Source organism: Gorilla gorilla, chromosome X (assembly GCF_029281585.2).
Source record: "Gorilla gorilla gorilla isolate KB3781 chromosome X, NHGRI_mGorGor1-v2.1_pri, whole genome shotgun sequence".
Taxonomy (NCBI): domain Eukaryota; kingdom Metazoa; phylum Chordata; class Mammalia; order Primates; family Hominidae; genus Gorilla; species Gorilla gorilla.
Window position 1 is genome coordinate 62,531,343 of NC_073247.2, and position 25,406 is coordinate 62,556,748.

The 25,406-nt window shown below is 40.8% G+C and overlaps 1 protein-coding gene across 1 annotated transcript; it reads left to right on the plus strand.

Moving 5' to 3' along the window:
* Positions 1–4,441: 4,441 nt before the first annotated feature.
* XAGE2 (X antigen family member 2) lies at positions 4,442–11,105 on the plus strand. The gene is made up of 5 exons (XM_004064183.4): positions 4,442–4,635; positions 5,428–5,516; positions 5,988–6,093; positions 7,968–8,093; positions 10,994–11,105. Exons 2-5 carry the CDS (start codon positions 5,436–5,438, stop codon positions 11,014–11,016), a joined length of 336 nt encoding a protein of 111 aa, XP_004064231.1. The 5' UTR covers positions 4,442–4,635; positions 5,428–5,435; the 3' UTR covers positions 11,017–11,105.
* Positions 11,106–25,406: the final 14,301 nt, after the last annotated feature.

Below are 25,406 nucleotides of genomic sequence, written 5' to 3' on the forward strand. Positions count from 1 at the left end.
CATAGTTTGTATATAATTCAGTAGGGAAATAAATATATGTATGTGTATGTGTGTGTGCAGTCTGTTTGAATATTCTATGTGCAGTGAATGCTATTTACTAATTTATTTTATCTCATTTCTTCAAAATGCTGTTTGTGGAGGACAACATTAATCTTATGAACCACTATGGATGACAAACCAGTATGGAAAAGATTAAAGTCTTTTCACAAGATATCCTCAATGGTTAATAAGTGTTATTATAGAAGTATATGAAAATACACATGAGAACCCAATGTTGTCTTCCTCCTTGGGAATTCAGTCTTTTCAGAAAAAAATGGTCGTTTTTGTTTGTTTTTGTTTGTTTGTTTTGAGACAGGGTCTCCCTCTGTCACCCCAATCTTGGCTCACTGCAACCTCTGCCTCCCAGGTTCAAGCGATTCTCCCACCTTAGCCTGCCAAGTAGCTGGTATTACAGGACTGCGCTACCGCACCTGGCCAATTTTTGTATTTTTAGTAGAGATGGGGTTTCACAATGTTGGCCAGGCTGATCTCGAATTCCTGACCTCAAGTGATCCACCCTCCTCGGCCTCCCAAATTGCTGGGAATACAGGTGTGTGCAACTGCACTTGGCCAAAAACGTGGTCTTTGATATGGGCCACAAAGGCTACCACGAAATATGTAATTACAGAGGAAACGTGTGTTCCATCAGCAGATAACCATGTCTGTTTTGCACAGGTGAAGTGTTACTTGGACAGACATAAAATCACATGCAAAAGGGACAGAAAATACATGTGACCTCTTGTCCTCTTGGTATCATGAGGAGGCTTTGTTTGGGCTGCAGCATAGCTGAATGTCATGAATTGCATCCATTCACGCGGACCTCCCTGTGAATGCACAGGGACCTCCATTTCCCTTTTGTGCTCCCACTTTATGAGGCAAATAGGGGAGTTGCAATTAACATGGTAGGTAGTAAATAATTTGACCTCAACCAACAAGCAATCTGAAGAGCTCAGGTGACAGTGTTTACTATGGTACTATGAAAACTGCCAGCTGCTCAGAATCTGTAGACTTTGTCCCACCCAGCCACGGTCCTGTGGAAATCTCAGTTTGTTCATATTCCAGTGCTTGGAGGATGGGAAGGTCTTTTCATGTGGTGAAATTGAGCCCACCAACAGGTAGATAGCTGTGTTGGTCCCGGCTCCAACTTCTCCTTTAGCAGCCCTCAGAGTTGCTAGCATCATGTATCAGGCAAGTCTTCTTGCCTCTAAAGAGTTTCTCATACTTTCTGCTGCTTCCTGTGAGTGTCACAAGGGCTACTTCACAACTTGCTCACATCCCAATCCAATTATGATCCTTTGAACTCATCCAGCTGGACGAGGGTCACCTGCCATGGGAATAACAGGAGGAAGCTCAAATTTGGGAGGAAGTTAAAACCTGCCCTTTGAAGCTGGAGTGTGTCCACTCAGGAATCATTAAAATCCAGGTCCTTGTGAAGCACATCCATCCAGCCATCTGATGGCATGACTTTGACCATTTGCTAATTCGATGCTCACAGAAAATCTAAACCCAGATGTCACTATCTCTCATTCTTTGAACATTTCTGAGTGCACTATACTAAAAACCGGAGTTAATAAGGGAAAAATGCAAGTAAAATTTAGTAATGACAATGTCCTTGCCAAGAAAAAACAAAAAAGATAACAGATAAACTAAATAATAGTTTATGAGTGCCCTCACTCCTTAAATAAACTTTGAGAACTACAATGACTACTCAAGCCGCTTTTTGGAGACAGAGATTGAGGAATCTCTTTTTTCCTACTCAGGGTATTTCCTTAAAAGGAGTGCAGCTGTGGCCAGGCACGGTGGCTCACACCTGAAATCCCAGCACTTTGGGAGGCCGAGGTGGGCGGATCACTTGAGGTCAGGAGTTCGAGACCAGCCTGGCCCACATGGTGAAACCCCGTCTCTACTAAAAATACAAAAATTAGCTGGGTGTATTGGCACGTGCCTGTAATCCCAGCTACTTGCGAGGCTGAAGCAGGAGAATCACTTGAATCTGGGGGGCAGATATTGCAGTTAGCCAAAGATCATGCCACTGCACTCCAGTCTGGGTAACAGAGTGAGACTCCATCTCAAAAGAAAAAAAAAAAAAAGAAGCTCAACTAGATAGAATATATAGATGTCAGTTCAACAATATATCCTAATTTATTTATAAAAGGCTACATTCTGATCAGGGCTCCCTTCCTATCCTTCCCTTCCATATACTATTCCCCACATTAAACTGCTAGGTAATATAAAAGTAATAAGAACAGGAGTCATGGACACAGTTTACTGTCTACATTAACGAGAGTTTATATTCCACTGTCTTCATTATCATAGTTTTATTAATACAGGAATCTCTTACCAAGGAAAATAAAAGTTTCAAAAAAACTTTATTGTTCTTTCCAGCAATTGCCTGAAAGATCCATCAACTCCTCAATAAAAAGTGTCAAATGACATTTTTCAATCCCAAAACTCTTTGAACCCATTGCCTAAAAAGTCTTGTTGCGTCCACCAATCCTAAATCATTGTCATTCCTACCCAATTCTAACCAAACCATCCCCCACTTTAAAATACCCACTTTATACCGGACATGAAGAGCACAACAAATATACCCAAAGCCCTTCCACATCTGACATACTAGTGCCTCTGTGGAGGTAGTGCTCTACCTTATAGCTTTATTTAAATAATGTCAGCGCTGTCTTATGAACAGGTTATTTGGCTGATATTTGGGGAGTAGAGTATATGATGAGCATAGTCACCACTGCTGTACATCATGTCACAATAGACTAAGTCTAAATCCTAGGACCAATGTTGTATTAGTCCGTTCTCATGCTGCTATAAGGACATACCTGAGAGTGGGTAATTTATAAAGGAAAGAAGTTTAATTGACTCATAGTTCTGCAGGGCTGGGGAGGCCTCTGGAAACTTAACAATCATGGAAGAAGTGGAAGCAAACACATCCTTCTTCACATGGCAGCAGGAGAGAGAAGAATGAGTAAAAGGGGAAAAGCCCCTTATAAAACCATTAGATCTTGTGAAAACTTACTCACTATCAGGGGAACAGCATGAAGGTAACCACCCCATGATTACATTACCTCCCACAGGGTCCTTTCCATGACTTGTGGGGATTATGGGAACTACAATTCAAGGAGAGATTTGGGTGGGGACAGAGTCAGACCACATCATATGTATGGATATTTCTGAACCATACACTGTCTGAATGACCTACAGGTATATTCAGGGAAATCACTTACCAGTCCAAAGATTAAAATGTGCAATAATACAACCTAAAAAAGGAAGAGGTGTGAATTTATTCAGTCTACAGAAGTGGTTCTATTCATTGGTAGCATGGCAGAAAACCTCAGACCAGAGAAGGAAGTGATTAATCAAAGCATGAATAAAAATTGGCCAAGGTGGGAGGATCACTAGATCCCAGAAATTGAGACCAGCCTGGACAATCTAGTGAGATTCTGTCTCTAAGTAAATAAATAAATAAAATAGCTGGGCATGGTGGCACACACCTGTAGTCCCAACTACTTCGGAGGCTGCATCTTGAGTATTGCTTATGCCCAGGAGATCCAGGCTGCAGTGAGGTAAAGTCATGCCATTGCCCTCCAGCCAGGGCGACAAAGTAACACCCTGTCTGGAAAAAAAAAGCATGTATAAATATAAACATTAAAATAATTTATTTCTGTCACAAAAGGTCTTTCTGAGACACATCAACCACCAAGGGTGACATGGGACTCTCTGTTCCCAAAGTTTCTGGATGCATGAGAATGGTAGGACAAGAGAGAGAGAGAAAAAAATATCTCTTAAGTCCCTTTCTTTCTACTACAAACATACTGGGGATTCTGGTTTGGGGACAGTGGGAAAACCCTGGCTGGCCTTGCATGTGCCTGACTCAGTGTGAACGCCCCTTACTGCCCAAGTCCCTTGTTGCCCATGCGCCTTACTGTCTGCCTTCTGTCCCAGCAGAGCTGTGCAAAGAGACATCGTGACTTCCTTCTGTCTTGCCGACTAGGAGTCAGCCAGTAGGTCTGCAGTTCAGTAGTCCTAGAAGTTTGAGTGTGAGTGAGTGTGAGGAGGAGCCTGCGGACACGATCCATGGCCTCCTAGGGGTAAGGGCTTTGAGGTCCCCGTCCTTCTAACACGCAGCGATGCAGCCATGGCCTTGCTGTGGTGGGGGTGCCGGACAAGGGAGGGAGAAGGACCATAGATGGGAGGAGGGTCAGGTAAACAAGCAGTGAGTTTTGAAGGGGGAAACTATTTGTGGTATTTGAGTCCCCGAGGCATATGAAACTGCTTACAGACGATGCATTCCAGAGTCCTCAGTGGGAACCAGGGAGGGGAGGGAGGACTGCATGACGCGGGATGGGGTGGGGCGAGGCGGGGCACTGCAGCACACAACGCAGGCACCGACTTCAGTGTGCATGTTCCTTGGACACCTGCCTCAGTGTGCATGTTCACTGGGCATCTTCCCTTCGATCCCTTTGCCCACGTGGTGACCGCTGGGGAGCTGTGAGAGTGTGAGGGTCACGTTCCAGCCGTCTGGACTCTTTCTCTCCTACTGAGACACAGCCTATAGGTCCGCAGGCCAGTCCTCCCAGGAACTGAAATGTGAGTGAATGTGAGGAGGAGTGAGCGGGCTTCCAGAGGGTCAGGCGGCGTGGTCTGTGGCCTCAGAGGGTAAAGAGCCTCTAGGTCATAAGGAAGGTCGGCCGCGGAGTGAAGGGGAGCCAGATGAAGATAGGGTGAATGCTCAGGGTGCTGTTGGAGGTATCTGAGTCCCGAAAGTGCCTGGACCTCCCAATGGGACGGATTCCAGACTTCTTGGTAGGGACCCAGGAATGGGCTGTGTAAGCGGTAAGAAAGGGGCATGGGAAGTGGGAATGCTATGAGCTGGTGATCACGACCCCGAGGTCTGTAGAGCTCCGGGTAGAAATGTCCAGCGAGGAGCGTCCAGTGATGTGTCACAACTTCTCAACTCCACCCTGGAGGTTCGAATGGGCGGGACTGTGCTTTCCAACAAAACTTTGATTTTAGGGAGGGAAATCGTCCAAACAAGTGGGTGTGTGACGAAAGCCGTGGTCACTGCAGTTTTAATTCTCTAGCTGTATAAACTTAAATGTCTCCACTATGGAGAATCCAACTGTGAAACCAAATCTCATCGGAAATATCCTGTATCTTTTGCCAGGAGCATTAAGACATTGCTCTGCTAGATTGCCCAACTTAAGTGGCTATGCAAGCATTCGATTCAGAAGATGTACACACTTCTAGTTGCCCTGGGACTTACTTTCAAATTATTTCCAAACTTTTTTAAAAACTGAAATTTAACATTTGGCCATGAAAGTGGTCAAATACAGCTATCCTCTCAAACACACTTTTCCAATCACAGTATTCTGTTTGCAGAGTGAAATATGAGTTGGCGAGGAAGATCAACATATAGGCCTAGGCCAAGAAGAAGTTTACAGCCTCCTGAGCTGATTGGGGCTATGCTTGTGAGTGCTTTAATATTTTGATGTTTTTTATTAGCAGAAATTTCTTTTGTGATAGTGTTGTTGAACTAGTATAGATACACTGATAAAGGTCTTCCATGTTGATAAAAATGATCATGCATCTCATGAAGGAAAGACTAATCCAAGAGTATTACAATCTGATTTTGCCTTCATGGATAATCTTGTGTTCCCCATCATGACTTCCTCCTCATGCTTACTGATAACAGATTGCACACATCCAACCCAACATAGATTAAAATGGTTTCCAAAGCCTTTGAGGGTAACTGTCTTAGAGTAACCTCTCTTTGGGAAGAGTAACTTTGTGAAGAATAAGTATATGGAACAGTGTTGGAGAAGTGTCTTTAGACTTACTTATGATTAGAAATACCTGTGTATTCTGTATATTTGTATTATTGACATGTATTAATAACAAAACTTTTTATCTGCACACATACTGCCTCCCCTTTGTCCCAGGAACCCAGTGATGAAGAGCCTAAAGAAGAGAAACCACCCACTAAAAGTCAGAATCCTACACCTGATCAGAAGAGAGAAGACGATCAGGGTGCAGCTGAGATTCAAGGTGCTGGGAAAGGAAAGAAATAATGCCTATAGGGGGAAGGAGGCCTATGTGTGCGTCATGCCTTATGCCATGACCAGTAATAGGAGGAAAGAAAACATTAGGAAAGGATCTCAAACACTTGCTCAAAGTAGGCTGGAAAAGTGAAGAGTATAGTTTGCAGCTTCATGCAGTCCCTGGATATAATAAATCTTCTCTTTTTTTTCAAGATTTATTTTGTATGCTTGAAAATACATCCCTTGCTAAATCAGATGAAACTGTTTAATTTGATGTATCAAAATGTACATTATTTCACTTGATTAATTTGATCTTCTTAGAATGTTGCTGTATGATTGGCTCAGCCATGGTGTCCACAGTGTTATAAGCACCCTTTTATAGCATATAGAGTGCCAAGTCACCCCACCTTATAACACCCTGAATAAAGCCCATTTGCATAGGGATATTAGCCCTATTTTATAAAAAGGAAATGGTTGCTCAGAGATAGAGGCTTACCAAGAACGCTTGAGTCATGGAGACAGAATTCATATTACGTTCCAAGGTCTGTGTTCTTCCTAACATCTACGTTGTTAGAAAACGTGAATTATTTTGCTTAAAACGTTTAATACTCGAATGTGTCTGTACTGTAAGGTACTTGAGTATTGGCTCAGGAGAAAACAAATTCAGTGAAGCAGGATAGCAAATCCGGAAAAGGGCTCAATGAATGACAGCCACTGTTCCCTTTGATCAGTATTTTTTGACAGTATGTTTGGTAAAAGGTGGATAATTCAGGACACTGGCATACAGGTAGGTATATTAGTATGTTTTTTAATGAACTTTTAAAAGTTGCCTAAATACTTTTATAATTAGAAAACTCAAAGTATGATAAAATTATCATGAAACAGAAATTGTGTCCTCAACAGATAGCATTTTCAAGCTAAAGTTGACAGAATTTGGACCACGGATTATTTTAGCAATTCACGGTTAAGAGGTTTCCAGAATATGACTGTCAACAACACTCATTACTTTCTTTCACTCCATTTCCTGAACTCTCATGGGAAAACTGTGATTTTTTTTTTCCTCTTATTTTTGGTACTATATTCTCAATAGGATTTATTTATGAAAAGTTACATTTAGGACCTTTGGACCTAAGCATAATTTTAATTAATTATAACCAAATAATTTTCAAATTACCTCAACAAGATATGGTTGTCACAATTGTAAGTTTTTGTCATAAGCCCAGGAATACATTGATCTAGTCTTTCAGAAAATTATCTTTGAGTTATTATTAAAATGCTATTCATGCAGCAAACTTCAGATATCTTACATAGTTGATACTCACTGTTTATAATGCACACTGGCAAAGTATAGGAAATGAAGGTGTAGTGTGATTTATCCTTAGATTGTCATTTTAAATTAGATTTCAGGCTGGGTACACTGGCTCACACCTGTAATCCCAGCACTTTGGAAGGCCGAGGCTGGTGGGTCCCTTGAGCCTGAGAGTTAGGAACTAGCCTGGGCAACATGGGGAAACACCAAAAAATTTTCTCTGCCAAAAAAATACAAAAATTAGCCTTGGTGGTGGCATGTGCTTATAGTCTCAGCCTCTCACAAGGCTGAGACAGGGGGATCACTTGAGCTCGGGAGGTCAGGGCTGCAGTCACCTGTGACTGCACCCCTGTACTCCAGCCTGGATGACAGAGTGAAACCCTGTATTAAAAAACAAATAAAATAGGAATTCATAATACAGGAAAACAAAGGTGTGACAGCTTTGCATCACATTTATTATCACACTAGCCTACAGGGTTTTATGTCATAACTCTGTGGAATAGAATATTATTACTTCCTTATTTATACTTCATGTTTTTGTACTCAAGTTCAATAACCTTTGTATTTTTTAGTGCCTGACCTGGAAGCCGATCTCCAGGAGCTATGTCAGACAAAGACTGGGGATGGATGTGAAGATGGTACTGATGTCAAGGGGAAGATTCTACCAAAAGCAGAGCACTTTAAAATGCCAGAAGCAGGTGTGTTATTCATTAAGACACAAAGTCATGTGATTTCTATTTTTTACAATATTATACTTTTGATCATAGAGAGATAATATTACTGCCACTTTAATAACAGTGTTCAAATACACACTTTCTTTGAAAGGTACTTCAGATCCCAATGCCTGACTGCAAGACTTAAATGCTCTCAGATACAGACACAAATTGGGTGAAAGCCATATTGAATCATCAAATATGACAGCATTTTCTTACTTCTGAGTATAACCAACAGCTAACAATTTTCAGATTCTTTTCTAATTTCTGCTTTTAACAAATACATAATGCATTTGTAATACCAGACTGTGTGAAATATGCTGAGTACTGAAGGAGATTCTAGTAGCAGCTCTATGACAATTTGTGAGAATCTGGACAAATTCCATAAATTCTACACCCATCTTTGCTGTTATTGAAAATGGTGAATGCAGATCAAATGTATTAAAATCCGTTTCAATGCTGATTTCTGCATGCTCTGGTTCTGTTGGAGAGAATAGAAAGATATTCCAATTCCCATGATTTGTTTTTCCTAACAATCAGCTTCGGTCCAATTACAATATCTGAGCTGAGATTTCATTGCTCCTAAGAAAATGAGCAGGCACTCTGCTTGATGTTTGTTTTCCAGTATGGAGACTTGAATGAGTGTTCTTGGATTTTGTCAAATTCTGAATTATCTGGCTTTTAAAGAATAATTGCATTTTAAAGCCTTCCCACCGTGAAGCCTTGAATGACTGAATAATAAAATGGCAAGAGACAGTCTACTTTCTGTGGCCAATGAAGTAGGGAGAATGCATGTAGGTCAGTGATGATCGAGGTGGGTGTAAGATGCCTGTGCTAAGCATGCTTTTTGCTCTCCTGTCAGTCTTCATGAGCTACTGTGTGTAATAAAGACACACATGATATAATCACCTCTAACCATGTCATAGGTTACATATCACAGGTTTCTGCCTTGAGACATCAGATGATAGGACTTAAAGTTCAAAGACTATAATGTACTAATTCTTGAGTAGTCAACATAAGTATCTTTTACACATTTTTTTTTATAAATTGCTGACTGTTAATGAGAAGAGCTTCTGAATTTAAAGGAAGAACTCCATGTTTAGGGAAGAAATTACCTAAATGTTTTACTCTGCACTGCTGAACCATTCCATTAAACTACTTACATTAAAAGATAGTTTTCAGGAGCCGATTGAACAAGCCTCAGTTGTATTCTTAGGAAGATCACAGCCTTAAATGCACATCTTATTAGAATAGATAGCAAATTACATGGTAAAATAATAATCAATATAATAATAAAAGAGCAACAGAATAAACCTAATGGAAAAGGAAAGAGGTACTTAATAACAGACAGGTAGGAACCTGGATTTTGGATTAGGAAAACTAATCCAAAAGTAATACATTTAACACATTGTTTATTTTAAAAATAGCTATGAATAGACTATCTATTTCTTTCTCCAGTCTTGAAGAAAATGGGAAAAGCACAATACAGAATATGAAGAAGACACAGATATTGAATATATAGTATAACTGAAAGTAAATACATTCTTTTGTTTTGTTTTGTTTTGCTTTTGAGACAGAGTCTCGCTCTGTCACCCAGCCTGGAGTGCAGCAGCATGATCTTGGCTGACTGCAACCTCCACTTCCCGGGTTCAAGTGATTCTCCTGCCTCAGCTGAGTAGCTAGGAGTACAGGCATGCACCACCATGCCTGGCTATTCTTTGTATTTTTAGTAGAGACGAGGTTTCGCCATGTTGGACAAGCTGTTCTCGAACTCCTGACCTCAAGTGATCCACTTGCCTTGGCCTCCCAAAGTGCTGGGATTACAGATGTGAGCCACCACGCCCAGCTGAAAGTGAATACATTCTTAAACTCCAATATTTTCAGAATATAGATGAAATGGTTGATAAGCTAGGAATGCATGCATTATTAAATATATCCCAGTAGTACCTGAATATCTCTTCATCACAAAGACTGTGCATGAACTTGTGGAATTTGCCAGTTGTACCTTGATAATATTTACTTTTAGAAATAAATATTTAGTTATTCTAGATGTCTTCCTCTACATCTCCATTTCCCTTTCCGTTTCTTTTTTTTTCGTGCCATACTGTTCATGATATATACCTCTTTCATATTTTGATATCAATAATGATAATGATAGATTAAAAGTAATGCGATCATATAATTAATTATACAAAGGGGAATTTTTTCAAGTGTAAAAAGAGATATTTGTATTAACATCAGGACTATAGGTGAAAACTGGGGACAGATGTTTACCATACCTTAATATCTACAGAAGGGTAAACTAACCCAAAGCAACATTTTTGCACTTTGGCACAATAGAGGAAAAAACAAATGCAATACTGTCCTTTCTATTCACCACGCATATGCAGCTTCTAATGTGACATTAACTCTTTTCTTAAAAGATAGTTTTCATACTATTTCCAGGAGCCTATTAGACATCCAGACCATAGTTTCAAGCCAAAATATTAAATTATACATTTTTTATAAATTCCTTTGTTTCTTAGTTTTTTTGTGTGTATTGGTTATATTTTTAGTAAAATTATACACAATTTTTGCTTTATACATTAAATCCCTTTTTAAGAGTTTCACTTGATTTAATGTGTTCTGACCTTGGACTGTCTTTTGGTTTCCTTGTAGCACTAGAAAGCAGAGTGTGTTTAAAAAATATTAATAATGTATATGTTTGGAAGTTTATCTCCAAAGTCTCCACAGAGGTCTAATTGAATGTAAGCCAGAGGGTGACTCTTGGGTTTATGGTCTTAGTCCACTGTACGAAACAAAAACTTTGGTGTCATTTGCATATCTTAATGTGATCTAAATACAGTTCTGCTAGTAATGTTCCACCTGTTATGTTTCTATTACAGGTGAAGGGAAATCACAGGTTTAAAGGAAGATAAGCTGAAACAACACAAACTGTTTTTATATTAGATATTTTACTTTAAAATATCTTAATAAAGTTTTAAGCTTTTCTCCAAAGAAGTCTTGCACATCTTCTGTTAATTTCTTTTTTTCTTTCTTTTTTTTTTTCTAGATGGAATTTTGCTCTGTTGCCAGGCTGGAGTGCAGTGGCATGATCTTGGCTCACCACAACCTTTGCCTCCTGGGTTCAAACAATTCTCCTGCCTCAGACTCCTGAGTAGCTGGGACTACAGGCACGTTCCACCATACCTGGCTAATTTTTGTATTTTTAGTAGAGATGGGGTTTCACCATGTTTGCCAGGTTGGTCTCAATCTCCTGACCTCGTGATCTGCCTGCCTTGGTCTCCCAAAGTGCTGGGATTACAGGCATGAGCCACCGTGCCCAGCCTCTTCTGTTAATTTCATTCCCAGGTATTTTGATACTATTGAGAATTGTGGCCAGGTGCAATGGCTCACACCTGTAATCCCAGTACCTTGGGATGTTGAGGTAGGAGGATTGCTAGAGCTCAGGAAAGTGACACCAGTCTGGGGAATATAGGAACCCCTCTCTACTACAATGAATGAATGAATGAATGCAACTATAGTCTCAGCTACTCTGGAGGCATAGGTGGGAGGATCCCTTGAGCCCAGGTGGTCGAGGATGCTGGTAGTCATGTTCACGCCACTGCAACTCCAACCTCCATGACAGAGCAAGACTCTGTTTCAAAAAAAAGTATCATTTTTGATATTTTGTATTCTGAGTTAGCTGATACACAAGTGTGGTATGGTGAAATGTATATTTGGTCATTGACTGTGCTTACTGGCATACAACTCCTACAAAGTGATGTCTTTTTGTATGCTAGTGAGTTGACCAATGTCTGGCAGTCCCTAGGAGCTCTAGGATGAGGAATTAGAGGGTTGAGACTGTCAGCCCCATGCCCAAACTTCAGAGAAGGTTGGGGCTGAAGGTTAAGTTGTTCACCAATGGCAAGCCAACATTTTAATCAGTCATGCCTACATAATGAAAACCTCCATGAAACCCAAAAGGACACAGTTCAGAGAGCTTCTGGCTAGCTGAACACATGGAGGGTAGCATGCCCGTAGAGGCCATGGAAACTCCCTGCCCCTCCCTGCATACCTCACCCTATGTGTCCCCTCATCTGCATCTTTTCTAAGGGTGTTCCATTTGCCACAAAATATGTGAGAAGTCCCTAGGCTATGGAGCTGGATGAAAGAATTAGGGCCTAGGCAGAAGAAAGGGGAAAGCAACCAGGGCAACTTGCTGAAGCAAAATGACTTGGGTCCTACCTACACTGTCTCCTTATAGGCTATGGCATGAAATACCCATGGGATTCCATCCTGCCTCTTACACACTGGCCTTGAGGGGGTGGGCAAGATATTATAATCTGTGAGGCAATGTCCCCATTTCTAAAGTAGAAATTAGAATATTTACACTAAATACTTGTTATGAAGAATAAATGAAATAACATATGGATTAGGCAATACACTGTAGATAAATTTGGTTTATTATATTTCTTTTCTTCTTTTAAAATTTCAATTTTTTTTCATTCCCTTTGCCTTTACAATCACATGTTTAGTAAGTAATAACCGCTCTTAAATTTCAAGTAGGGGTATCAATTTACCTTTTTAAATGAATTTGACTTCTGAGACTTACTTAATTTAAATAAATATATTAATTAAAACCGGGGTAGCTGGTGTCAGACATGACATCAATTCTAAAGTTGGTTTGTGAATAAACGCAGTCTGACAAGGCCAACCCTAAGTCAATGGAATGTGCCGAACACTGTGCCCTTTGCTGTGTGTGATGCCGTGAAGAATAAGTCCTTCTGGTCAGCCAACACCACACAACACAATAGTGTGTCAAGTGTTCAAGCAGTCCACCTGTAGTGGCTAACAGGGCAGCAAGGAGCCCCACTGCCGTTGTTAGTTTGGCTTGTCACACATCCATAGATTTGACCAATAAGAAGACAATGAGCCCAAATGGGTCCAAATGGTTGATTGATTGCAGGCAAAGTAAAAGCAAGGTCAGCATTGTGTCAGCACTGTGTCACTAGTCCCACAGTATGACACTGAATCGGAGGTATACAATGACAGCACAGACGGTGGGTCTCTCAGCCTGTGAGGAGCCCACAGCTGTACCCTAAGGCAGTGAGCAGTTTTATACTCCACAGTTGTACCCTAAGATGAGGAAAGGCCCATGCTTAATGGAAACTAGGAAAATGGATAAAGAATGGTCTCGTGTCAACCTCCAACCAGATAGGGAGCTGGTGAGAAAATACCTGTGGCAGCTCCCACCATGCTGCCTATCTCCCCTTGCAACAAAAGGAATCCAGGTATTCTTCCAACATTCAGGTTAGCCTGCAGTCTGGCTTTGCCTACGTGTCCTATGTGGTGACCTGCAAGATCTCCAAGACACCATGGCAGAGCCTTTGCCCTATAGTGTCTGACACAAAACCATATGTAAGGTGCCTAGAAACATACCATCTCCAATAATGACTCCTAAATAGAGGGGATGCTTTTCTGTTAGGGTCATTACAAAAGATTGATAATTTAATTCAACAGATATGCATTGATGACTGCCATGTTATAGGAAATGTCTTGGATGCTGGAAATGAGAAGACCAACCAACAATATGTGGTACTTGCTGTGGAGGCTGTCACACTGTTGGTGGGGGGAGGAGGGCACCTTTACAGAAGACCCTTAAACAGAAGAGCAGCTGAAGTGCAAAGGAGAAACACAGGGAAGGGACACAGGGGGATAAAAACAATGAATGTGGGGCCAAGTAGCAGGAGTAAAACAAGACAATTTCTCGAAAAGATAATTTCTCCATTGCCTTTGTGCCTTTTCTGAAAATCAGTTTATCATGTCTGTGAGTCCATTACTGGACTTCCTGCTGATCTGTTGGTTTTTCCCCAATACCACATTCTCTTGATTACTATAGAATTAACGTGACTCTTGATATTAGGTAGTGTGAGTTCCCCAAAATTATACTTCAGAATGGTTTTGGCTGTTCTGGCTCATTTTCCTTTCTAGGTAACTTTGAAAATTTACTCCAATGAAGTTAGTTGTATAAGTTGAGGCAGTTTTCCTTTGAAGGGCAGCAGATAAACATGTTAGTAGCTACAGAAGGACATGGGAGAAGAAGGTGAGTTCCCCCTTAGCTTTGGGAATGATTCAATGTAGAGGGAGCCATTGATGGTTCAGGAGAGGGGAGTGATCACTGTAGGAGCAAAGCCCCTGGGAAGGTGGGGGGTATGGATCCTGAGCTGAGGTGAGGGGCTGGCTTCAGTTAAGAGCATTGTATGTAGAAGGGCAACAGAGAATGCCAGGGCAGACATGGGTAGACTGGGTTTGGGAACCTCTGATAATTCCCAGCAGATTGCTTCTGTCCTCTGAATGAATCACTATGTCTCAAAAATAAACAGTATTAATATAAAACTAACAGTCATACTGTTATAGGCTGAGTTGTCTCTGCTCAAAATTCATACCATGCCCAGCCTTATTTTAATACTGTCTTTAGTACCATATAGGCTGAGTTGTGTCTGCTCAAAATTCATATGGTGAAGTCTGAACCCCTAGTGCCACAGAATGTAACTATATTTGAGATAGGTGTGGTCTTTAAAGAGGTAATTAAGTGAAATAGGGTCATTAGAGTGGTCCTAAGGCAATTTGCCTGGTGCCCTTATAAGAAGAGGAAATGATGACACACACATGTACAGAGGGAGGACTAAGGCGGACACCGGGAGAAAACAGCAGACTACAAGGCAAGGAGGGAGGCCTTAGAAGAAACCAGTTCTGCTGACACCTTGATCTCAGACGTGTAGCCTCCAGAATTGTGAGAAAATACATGTCTGTTGTTTAAGCCACCCAGTCTGTGGTAGTTTTTGATGGAAGCCTTAACAAACAGATAGAAATACTTTTAGTGCCCTCGTGGAGGTATTATCATATCTATTTTATAAGCTAGCACTCCTGCTTCTTCTACTAATGTAATAACCATGTAATGATGTCTATATCTGAGCAACTGAGCGGTGATGAGAGAACTTCAAAACCTGAATTCATGACCAAGAGAGAATTACTTCTCACTTTCACTCTCATTCTGTTTCCAATACCATATTACTCTCACTAAATGCCAAAACCCCTCCTCGATTTGAATGAGGTATTTTGTGAGAGTATTATAGTATTGGAAATTTCTTATCATGAAGTCATTTGTTATTAAATTATATGTGTTCAGCATCAGTAAAAAAATAGTACGGAAGAATAATCAAGTCTCATAAAATACACAGTTATCATGGAAATCATACTAGATTTGGAGTACAGTGAAATATGCCTGTTCAGGCAACTGCAGGAGACGTCTGCCAAACGTATCTGCCCCTTGAAGTCCTGAGGCAGATGATTAGTAGGAGAATCCTGAAGCCACTGCAAACACTCACACATTCACCATTCACACCTGCCAAAATATTCCAGCATTCACCATTCACACCTGCCCAAACGTTCCCACATTCACCATTCACGCCTGCTTAAGCATTCTCATGTTCGCCATTCACACCTGTCCAAACATTCCATTTACCATTCACAACTCCCAAGCATTTGCAGATTCACCATTCACACCTGCCCAAACATTCCCATATTGACCATACACACCTTTGACCATTTTGGGGTGAAATAAGAAAATGACTTCTACTTCCCAAATCTTTTAAGAGGTGCATATTATTAGCATCACCTGGGAAGCTGTGGCACACCACCCTCTGCAAGGGATCCTGGGACGGGTATTTATCAAGATTCTAGCAGTAGCCATACAAGGGAGAGCAGAAGAGATGGGAGTGCCTGTTGTTCAAATGCTTGTGGAAATTATACCTGCCAGGGTTTTCCATGGTCTATGTTGTGAAAGAAGCTTCCTGGACAGTGAGGTTCATGTGGAGATGTTTCCATGGGCCCCCTGAGAATGGTTTGGCAAGAGAGAAAAAAAAGATCTCTTAAGTCATTTTCTTTCTACTAGAAATAGCCTGTGGATGTGGGTCTGGGGACAGCGGGAAAACCCTGGCCGGCCCTGCATGTGCCTGACTCTGTGTGTACACCCCTTGTTGCCCATGTGCCCTGCTGTCAGATCAGTTGTCCCAGAAGTTTCAGTGTGAGTGAGTGTGAGGAGGAGCCCGCAGGCGCAGTCTATAGCCTCCTAGGCAGAAGGGCCTTGAGGTTGTTGTCCTCCTAACAGGCAGCGATGCACTGCTTGGGGGTGCCGGATAAGGGAAGAAGGAGGGCCATAGAGGGGAGGAGGGCCTGGTGAACATACAGTGAGTTATGAAGGGGGACACTATTTGAGGTATTTGAATCCTTAGAGCATATGGAACTAACTGCCCAAAAAGGATGGATTCCAGAGTCCTTAGTGGATACCTTGGAGGAAGTGGAGAATGCAGTGAGGCAGGGTACCACAGCCTACAAGGCAGGCACCCATCTCACTGCGCATGCTCCTTGTACCTCAGTGGGCATGTTCACTGGGCATGGTCCAGTCGGCCCCTTCGACCACATGGTGAATGCCATGGAGCTGTGAGGGTGGGAGGGTGGCGGTCCTGTGGTCTAGACTCTCTCCTCTACTGAGACACAGCTGGTAGGTGTGAAGGCCAGTCCCCCCAGGAGGTGTAGTGTGAGTGAATGTGAGGAGGAGCCAGCAGACTTCCTGAGCTTCAGGCAGCCTAGTCCCTGGCCTCAGCGGGGGAAGGCCTTCGACGTCATGAGTAAGGTGGACCACAGAGTGGAGGTAGCTCAGGTGAAGATGGGGCGAGTGCTGAAGGTAATGTTGGAGGTATCTGAGTCCTGGAAGCCCCTGGAAACCCCAGTAGAAGACAGATTCCAGACTCCTCGGTGGGGAACCAGGAAGGGGCAGGGTGGGTGGGAAGGAACGGGCCTGGGAACTGGGAATGCTGTGGACTGGTGACCCAGGCCCGAGGTCTGTAGAGTGCCCACATAGGTGTCCAGTGAGGAGTGGCCAGTGCTGTGTGGCAACTTCAACTCCCCCATGGATGTTCGAATGGGCTGGGTTGTGCATTTCAACAAAACTTGATTTTAGAGGGAAAATGGGCCTAGCTAACAGATGTGTAATGAAAGCTGTGTTCACTCCAATTTTAATTCTGTAGCTGTATTTTCCTATATGTCTCCACTATGGAAAGTCCAGTTGTGAAACTAAACCTCATCAGAAATACCCTGTGTCTTTTGCCAGGAGCCTTAAGACACTGCTAACTTGACCACCTTAAGTGGCTTTGCAAGCATTCGATTCAGAAGGCACACACACTTAAACTTGCCCTGGGACTTACTTTCAAAGTATTTCCAAATTTTAATAAAATTACAAGTTTACATATGGCGATGGAAGTGGTCAAATACAGCAATCCTCTCAAGTGCACTTTCCCAATCACAGTATTCTGTTTGCAGAATGAAACATGAGTTGGCAAGGAAGATCAACATATAAGCCTAGACCAAGAGGAAGTTTACAGTTTCCTGGACTGATTGGGCTTATGCTCATTAGTGCCTTAACATTCCATGTTTTCTGTTAGCAGAAATTTCTATTTGTGATAGTCTTGTTGAACTAGTGTACATATACAGATAAAGGTCTGCCATGCTGAAAAATGATCATGGCATCTCATGAAGGAAAGGCAAGCCCAAGAGGATTACATTCTGGTTTTGTGTGGAGGAATGATCTTGTGTTCCCCAGATTTCACCCATGATTTCCTCCCCATGTTTATTCATAACAGATTACACACATTCCTCCCAACATAAATTAAAATGGCTTCCAAAGCCCTTGAAGGTAACTGTCTTAGAGTATGACCTCCCTGTGGGAAGAGTAACTTTATGAAGAATAAGGATATGAAATAGTGTTGGAGAAATGTCTTTAGACTTATGATGAAAAATATGTATTCTGTATATTTATATTATTGACATATATTGATAACAGAACTTTCTAATCTGCATAAACACATACCCCTCGTCCCAGCAGCCCAGTGATGAAGAACCTCAAGAAGAGAAACCACCCACTGAAAGTCAAGATCCTACACATGGTCAGGAGAGAGAAGATCAGGGTGCTGCTGAGATTAAAGGTGCTGGAAAGGGAAAGAAAGAATGTCTATGGTGGCGGTGGGGGCAGAGGAGGCCTATATGTGCATCATGCATTATGCCATAAACAGTAACAGAAGAAAGAAAACATTAGAAAAGGTTCTCAAACACTTGCTGAAATTTGGCTGGAAAAGTGAAGAGTGTAGTTTGCAGCTTCATGAAGTCCCTGGATGCAACGAATCTTCTCTCTTTTTCTGAGGTTTATTTTGCATGCTTAAAAATACAGTCCTTGCTAAATCAGATGAAACCATTTAATTTTATATATACAAATGTACATTATTTCACTAGTTTAACTTGATGTTCTTAGAATGTTGTTGTATGATTATCTCAGCCATGGTGTCAATGGTGTTGTAAGCACCCTTTAATAGCATGTAGAGTGCCAAGTAACCCTACCCTGTAACACCATGAATAAAGCCCATTTGCATAGGGATGTTAGCCCCACTTTATAAATAAGAAAACTGAGGCTTAGAGATTGAGGCTTACCAAGAACACTTGACTCACGGACAAAGATTTCAAATTACATTTCAAAGTTTGTATTTGTCCTACTGTCTATGTTATTAGAAAACACGACTGATTTTGCTTAAAATGCTTAATACTCGAATGTGCTTCTCCTGTAAGGTACTTCAGTATTGGCTCAGGAAAAGGCACAGTTCAGTGATACAGGATAGCAACTCCAGAAACGAGCTCAATCAAAGGAATACCGACCAAAGGAAACAGCCACTGTTCCCTTCGATCAATATTTTTTACAGTAAGTTTGGGAAAAGCTAGATAATTCAGGATACTGGCATACAGGTATATTACTATATTGGCTATATTAGTATGGTTTTTAAGGGACTTTTAAAAGTTGCTTCAATACTTTTATAATTAGACAGTTTAAAGTATAATAAGATTGTCATGAAACGGAAATTATTTCCTCAAAGGGTAGCATTTTCAAGCTAAATACTGACCAAATTTGGGCCATGGATTATTTTAGTAATTCACTGTTAAAAGGTTCCCAGAATATGACTGTCAACAATGCCCATTAATTTGTTTGCCCTCAGGTTCCCATACTCTCACTGAAGACAGTGATTTTGCTGTTATATTTGGTACTTTTGGATCCCTTCCTTACACCTTATACAAAAATCAATTCAAGATGGATTAAAGACTTAAATGTTAGACCTAAAACCATAAAAACCCTAGAAGAAAACTTAGGCATTACCATTCAGGACATAGGCATGGGCAAGGACTTCATGTCTAAAACACCAAAAGCAATGGCAACAAAAGCCAAAATTGACAAATGGGATCTAATTAAACTGAAGAGCTTCTGCACAGCAAAAGAAACTACCATCAGAGTGAACAGGCAACCTACAAAATGGGAGAAAATTTTCTCAACCTACTCATCTGACAAAGGGCTAATATCCAGAATCTACAATGAACTCCATCAAATTTACAAGAAAAAAACAAACAACCCCATCAAAAAGTGGGCAAAGGACATGAACAGACACTTCTCAAAAGAAGACATTTATGCAGCCAAAAAACACATGAAAAAATGCTCATCATCACTGGCCATCAGAGAAATGCAAATCAAAACCACAATGAGATACCATCTCACACCAGTTAGAATGGCAATCATTAAAAAGTCAGGAAACAACAGGTGCTGGAGAGGATGTGGAGAAATAGGAACACTTTTACACTGTTGGTGGGACTGTAAACTAGTTCAACCATTGTGGAAGTCAGTGTGGCGATTCCTCAGGGATCTAGAACTAGAAATACCATTTGACCCAGCCATCCCATTACTGGGTATATACTCAAAGGACTATAAATCATGCTGCTATAAAGACACCTGCACACGTATGTTTATTGAGGCACTATTCACAATAGCAAAGACTTGGAACCAACCCAAATGTCCAACAATGATAGACTGGATTAAGAAAATGTGGCACATATACACCATGGAATACTATGCAGCCATAAAAAATGATGAGTTCATGTCCTTTGTAGGGACATGGATGAAATTGGAAATCATCATTCTCAGTAAACTATCACAAGAACAAAAAACCAAACACCGTGTATTCTCAGTCATAGGTGGGAATTGAACAATGAGAACACATGGGCACACGAAGGGGAATATCACACTCTGGGGACTGTTGTGGGGTGAGGGGAGGGGGGAGGGATAGCATTGGGAGATATACCTAATGCTAGATGACGAGTTAGTGGGTGCAGCGCACCAGCATGGCACATGTATACATATGTAACTAACCTGCACATTGTGCACATGTACCCTAAAACTTAAAGTATAATAATAATTTAAAAAGTGGGAAAAAAAGTTATATATAGGGCCTTTGGACCTAAGCATAACTTTCATTAATTTTTACCCCAAAATTTTCAAGTTACCTAAACAGGGGATGGATGTCAGGGCTATAAGATTTGTCATAAACCTGCCACTACATTGATCTAATCCTTCAGAAAGTTACATTTAATTTATGATTAAAATGCTATCCATGCAGCAGGCTTCAGATTTCCTAGATATCTGATACTCACTGTTTATAATACACAATGGTAAAGTATAGGAAATGGAGGTGTAGTGTGATTTACCCTCAGATTGTCATTTAAAATAAGATTTCATAATATAGGAAAACAAAGGCATGAGATCTTTGCATCACATTTATTACCACAATAGCTTACAGGATTTTATTTCCTAACACTGAGAAAAACAATATTATAATTTCCTTATTTATCATTCTTGTTTGCCTGCTTCAATTGATACCCTTTAGTATTTTTTAGTGCCTGACCTGGAAGCTGATCTCAAGGAGCTGTCTCAGTCAAAGACGGGGGATGAATGGGGAGATGGTCCGATGTCCAGGGGAAGATTCTGCCAAAATCAGACCAATTTAAAATGCCAGAAGGCGGTATGCTATCCATTAAGATGCAAAATTATGTGCTTTCTGTTTTCCACAATATTATAATTTTGATAATACAAAGAGAGAACATTACTGCCCCTTTAAAAACAGAAAGCAGAGTTCAAATGCAGACTTACTTTGAAAGTTAGTTCAGACCCCAGATGCCTAACTGCAAGATTTAAACACCACCAGATGGAGACACAAATTGGGTCAAAGCTATACTGAATCATCAAATATTAAAGCATTTTCTTCTGAGTATAACCAAGAAGCAGCATCATAAGTGGGCGCCATCTGTATTCTCTTTGTTGGACTTTGGTATCAAGGTTACACTAGCTTCATGAAATGAATTGGGATATAAAACCTCTTTCTATGCTCTGGAACTGAAATCCCTGCAAGAGTGAATCACTTGGAGATAGGAGTTCCCATGTGTGTTTGTTTCCAGATTGCATGTCTTTTTGTTTTGTTTTGTTTCAGCTTTGGACACTACTTAAAAGAAAGACAGAAGGGGCAGCTCCAGGTTTCCATGCCTTTAAACTTTGTAAGGTGCCTCTCTTCCCTACAAAGATGCCTCTAATTATGCCATCACTCTGAAAACTACCTGCTCCTGTTTCTGTACTGACATTAACCTCTGTATAAAGCAAGTTAAAAGTTGCCACTCTATTAATTTGCTTACGTAAGTTTTTTCAGAGATACCTTCTTGCTAAGTTGCCCAGGCTGATCTTGAACTCTTGGACTCAAGCAATTCTCCCTCCTCGTCCTCCAAAAGTGCTGGGATTACAGGTGACAGCCACCTTGCCTGGCCTGCCTACCTGATTTTGATCTGTGGTGTATGTTTTTGAATGGATTGACTACACCAAAGCTGTGAATAGTTAGGATGATAACTGCATTTATTGAGTTCTTTAACGGAAATAATAACTCATATTTATAGATTGTCTAGTATCTGTTAACCAGTTATCTGAGCTGTGTTTCATTATTTCTGACCTCATTATTAAATCCACTAAAAAGGTGAGTCAGAGTTTTCATAAAATTTACAATAAATGACTCTAGTAAGAAACAGATATGGGGATTCAAGGTCTAAGTTCACAGTCTCTGTGCTTCCTGAAAGTAAATGCTTCTGAAAGTGTTGAATGCAGAACTGGTGTTGTGTATATTGACTTTAGTGGTAATCTGATGTTTTCATGTAAATCCATGGTAATATATAAAATACATATATTTTATTGTTTAACATAAAGGGATATGTTGTTCTCTTGAAGTATTTGTCAAAATGTGGAACATAAACCTCACATGGGTTCCCAGATGAAATCATTGTTATGAAAGCATTTTAAAAATTAATAGTAACATACCTGTTTTACTGTGCAACAGAAAAAATATAATAAGAATACTAAATTCTTCTGGAATAGTTTGTGGGATGGAGAAAAGAACTGATGTCTCAATCCCCATGGAAAAATGCCACAACATCTCCTGCAAACATGTCCTTTCTTTAAATGATACAAGGCAGAGAGGGAGAAACACCAAACCTTTCTTTTTCTTCTGAGCCTGACAGTCACCACATCTCAATCAGAAGCCCCTGCAGCTGCCTGGATCCAGCCTAATACGCCTCTTCTTGTACATAATACACGACTAACAACCCTGAGCTCCATTTATATTCTCACACCCAAAAGGATAATTGTCCAACAATGGGCCCTACTCAGAATCCACGCTGCTTAGGGAGGGGCAGAAGAATATACACAGCAATTATTTCTCCCTGTTACAAAGATTTTAAAATATTTTTGGATCCAAAAGGACTGAAAAGCTAGGGTTCAAATAAAAAGTGAGACTAAATGTAGGGGATCCCATTTGCCACGGAATATGTGAGAAGTCCCTAGGCTATAGAGCCAGATGAAGAATTAGGCCCTAGGTAGAAGAAAGGGGAAAGCAACCACCACAACTTGCTGAAGCAAAATTACTTGGGTCCTAGCTACACTGTCCCCTTATGGCACAAAATAACCATGGGTTTCCATCATGGCTCTGACATACAGGCCTTGAGATGGTAGACAAGGTACTTATATCCTGTGAGATCTTTACTACTATTGTCACTATCATTTATTTCATTCTTGCAATTATCTTGCAAGGTAGGAAGTAGCTACTGAAGCTCAGAAAGTTCATCTCTTGTTGAACCTCACCAGGAATGGAAGTACTAGTCAAACATACAAAACTCACGTATGTGTTTTTGAGTGGAGTTTAACTACGAAAGTCACATTTGTTAGATTTCTTATAGTGAATTTATTTGTCATTATGTTCAGCATCAATAAATAAAATAGTAATGAAGACTCATCAAGCCCAGAAAAAAATCCATGCACTTACAGTCAATTGATTTTTGACAAAGTTATCAAGAACACACGGTGAGAGAAGGGCAGCCTTCAATAAGTGGTATCAGGAAAACTGTATATCCACATACAGAAGAATGAAATTCTACCATCATCTCTTACCATAAGTAAAGGTAAACTTAAGATGAATTAAAATCTTATAATGTAAGACCCGAATCTATGAAACTACTAGAAGAAAACACAAGAAGACAACTACGTGACATTGGTCTGGGCAGCGATTTTTTGGATATGATCCCAAAAGCACAGGGAAGACAAACAAATGTAAACAAATATTACACCACTACATCCTGTACATGTAGTGGTGTAATATTATTTGAAGGCTTACTGTTACTTAAAGATGCATGTAGTAATCCATAGAGCAATCCCTAGAAAACAAAGATATGTAACTAATAAGCCAATAGTGGAGATTAAAATGGTGTAGTATAAAATGTTCAACTGGTCTAAGAGAAGGGAGGAAACAGAAAAACCTGAATAAAAAACAGATATGATAAATAAAAATATAAAGCAAGTTGGTAATTTAAAGGTAAACTGGTTCCACATTAAATTTAATTTGCTTACACTTGTCTATTAAAAGTCAGAGTTTGGCCAGGCCCAGTGGCTCATGCCTCTAATCCCAGCACTTTGAGAGGCCAAGGCCATACCAGCCAGGGCAACATAGTCAGACCCTGTCTCTACAAATATTAAAAATGAGGCAGGCATGGTGGTGCACACCCGTAGTTCCAGCTCCTCGGGGAGCTGAGGTGGGAAGATAGCTTGAGCCCAGGAGGTTGAGGCTGCAGTGAGCTATGATCACATGACTGTACTCCAGCTTGGGTGACAGAGCGAGACCCTGTCTCAAATGTAAAACGTTAGAGATTGTAAGACTGGATAAAAAGAGCAAGAACAAATTATATGCTGTTAAAAAGAACCACAGTTTAAAAATAAAGAAGTTAAAAGTAAAGGATGTTAAAAGTAATTTCAAAGTAAACGGTTAAAAGATATACCCTGCAAATATGAATCACGTAGAAATTGGAGGTGCTCAATTAATACCTCACAAAACACACTTTATAGTGGAGATTATTACAATGGACAAAGTGGAACATTACATAATAATCATAGAGAGGTGCATTGATTCAGAAGACAGAAACACCATGAGTATGTATGCACCATCGAAATACATGAGGGAAAAACTGATACATCAGAAAGAAGAAATAAATAGACACATTTGCATTTATAGTAGAAGACTTCAACATTCATCCCAGCAATTGGTACAAAGAATGTAGAGAAAAATCAGGATATATATATATATGTATATGTATATAACAGGGGGCTTTCTGTATCCTGGGGAACTTGCCTTAGTGAACTGGAAAAATCGCATCACACGTGGGCTTGGAAAATCAGTGCAAGGTTTTACTGAATGGTGGAAGTAGCTCTCAGATTGATGGGGAGCTAGAAGGTGGAGGGAGTGGGAAGGTAGTTTTCCCCTGGAGTCAGGCCGATCAGTGGCCGAACTCTCCTTTGACCACTGTGGCCAAATTCCTGTCGGCAACCACATCACTCAGCCATTCAATGGCCTACCAGCATTTGCTGCTGTCTGCTGTTGTGTTCTTCTGCTGGTGTGTTCTGCCGGTGTGTTCCTCTCGATGTCCAGCCACCTGTGTCTCTGCCTGGTAGGATCTCGGGGCTTTTATAGGCACAGGATGGGAGCATGGTGGGCCAGGGTGGTCTTGGAAAATGCAACGTTTTGACATGAAAATAGAAATGCCTGTCCTCACCTAGGTCCGTGGGCACAGGCCCGAGGGTGGAGCCTTCACCAGGGACCTTCCTCTACTCCTCCCAGCACTTCCCTGCCCCACTCTTGTATCAACAATATATCAACATTTGCAAGATGACACTAGAGCAGTGTCACAGAGGGAAATAATAACGCCACTTCTACACAACATCATAGCCAAATGGGATTTACTCCATGACTTGAATATATATATATATATGAGTTTAGCAAAGTAATATGGCACAAGATAAGTATGCAAAAG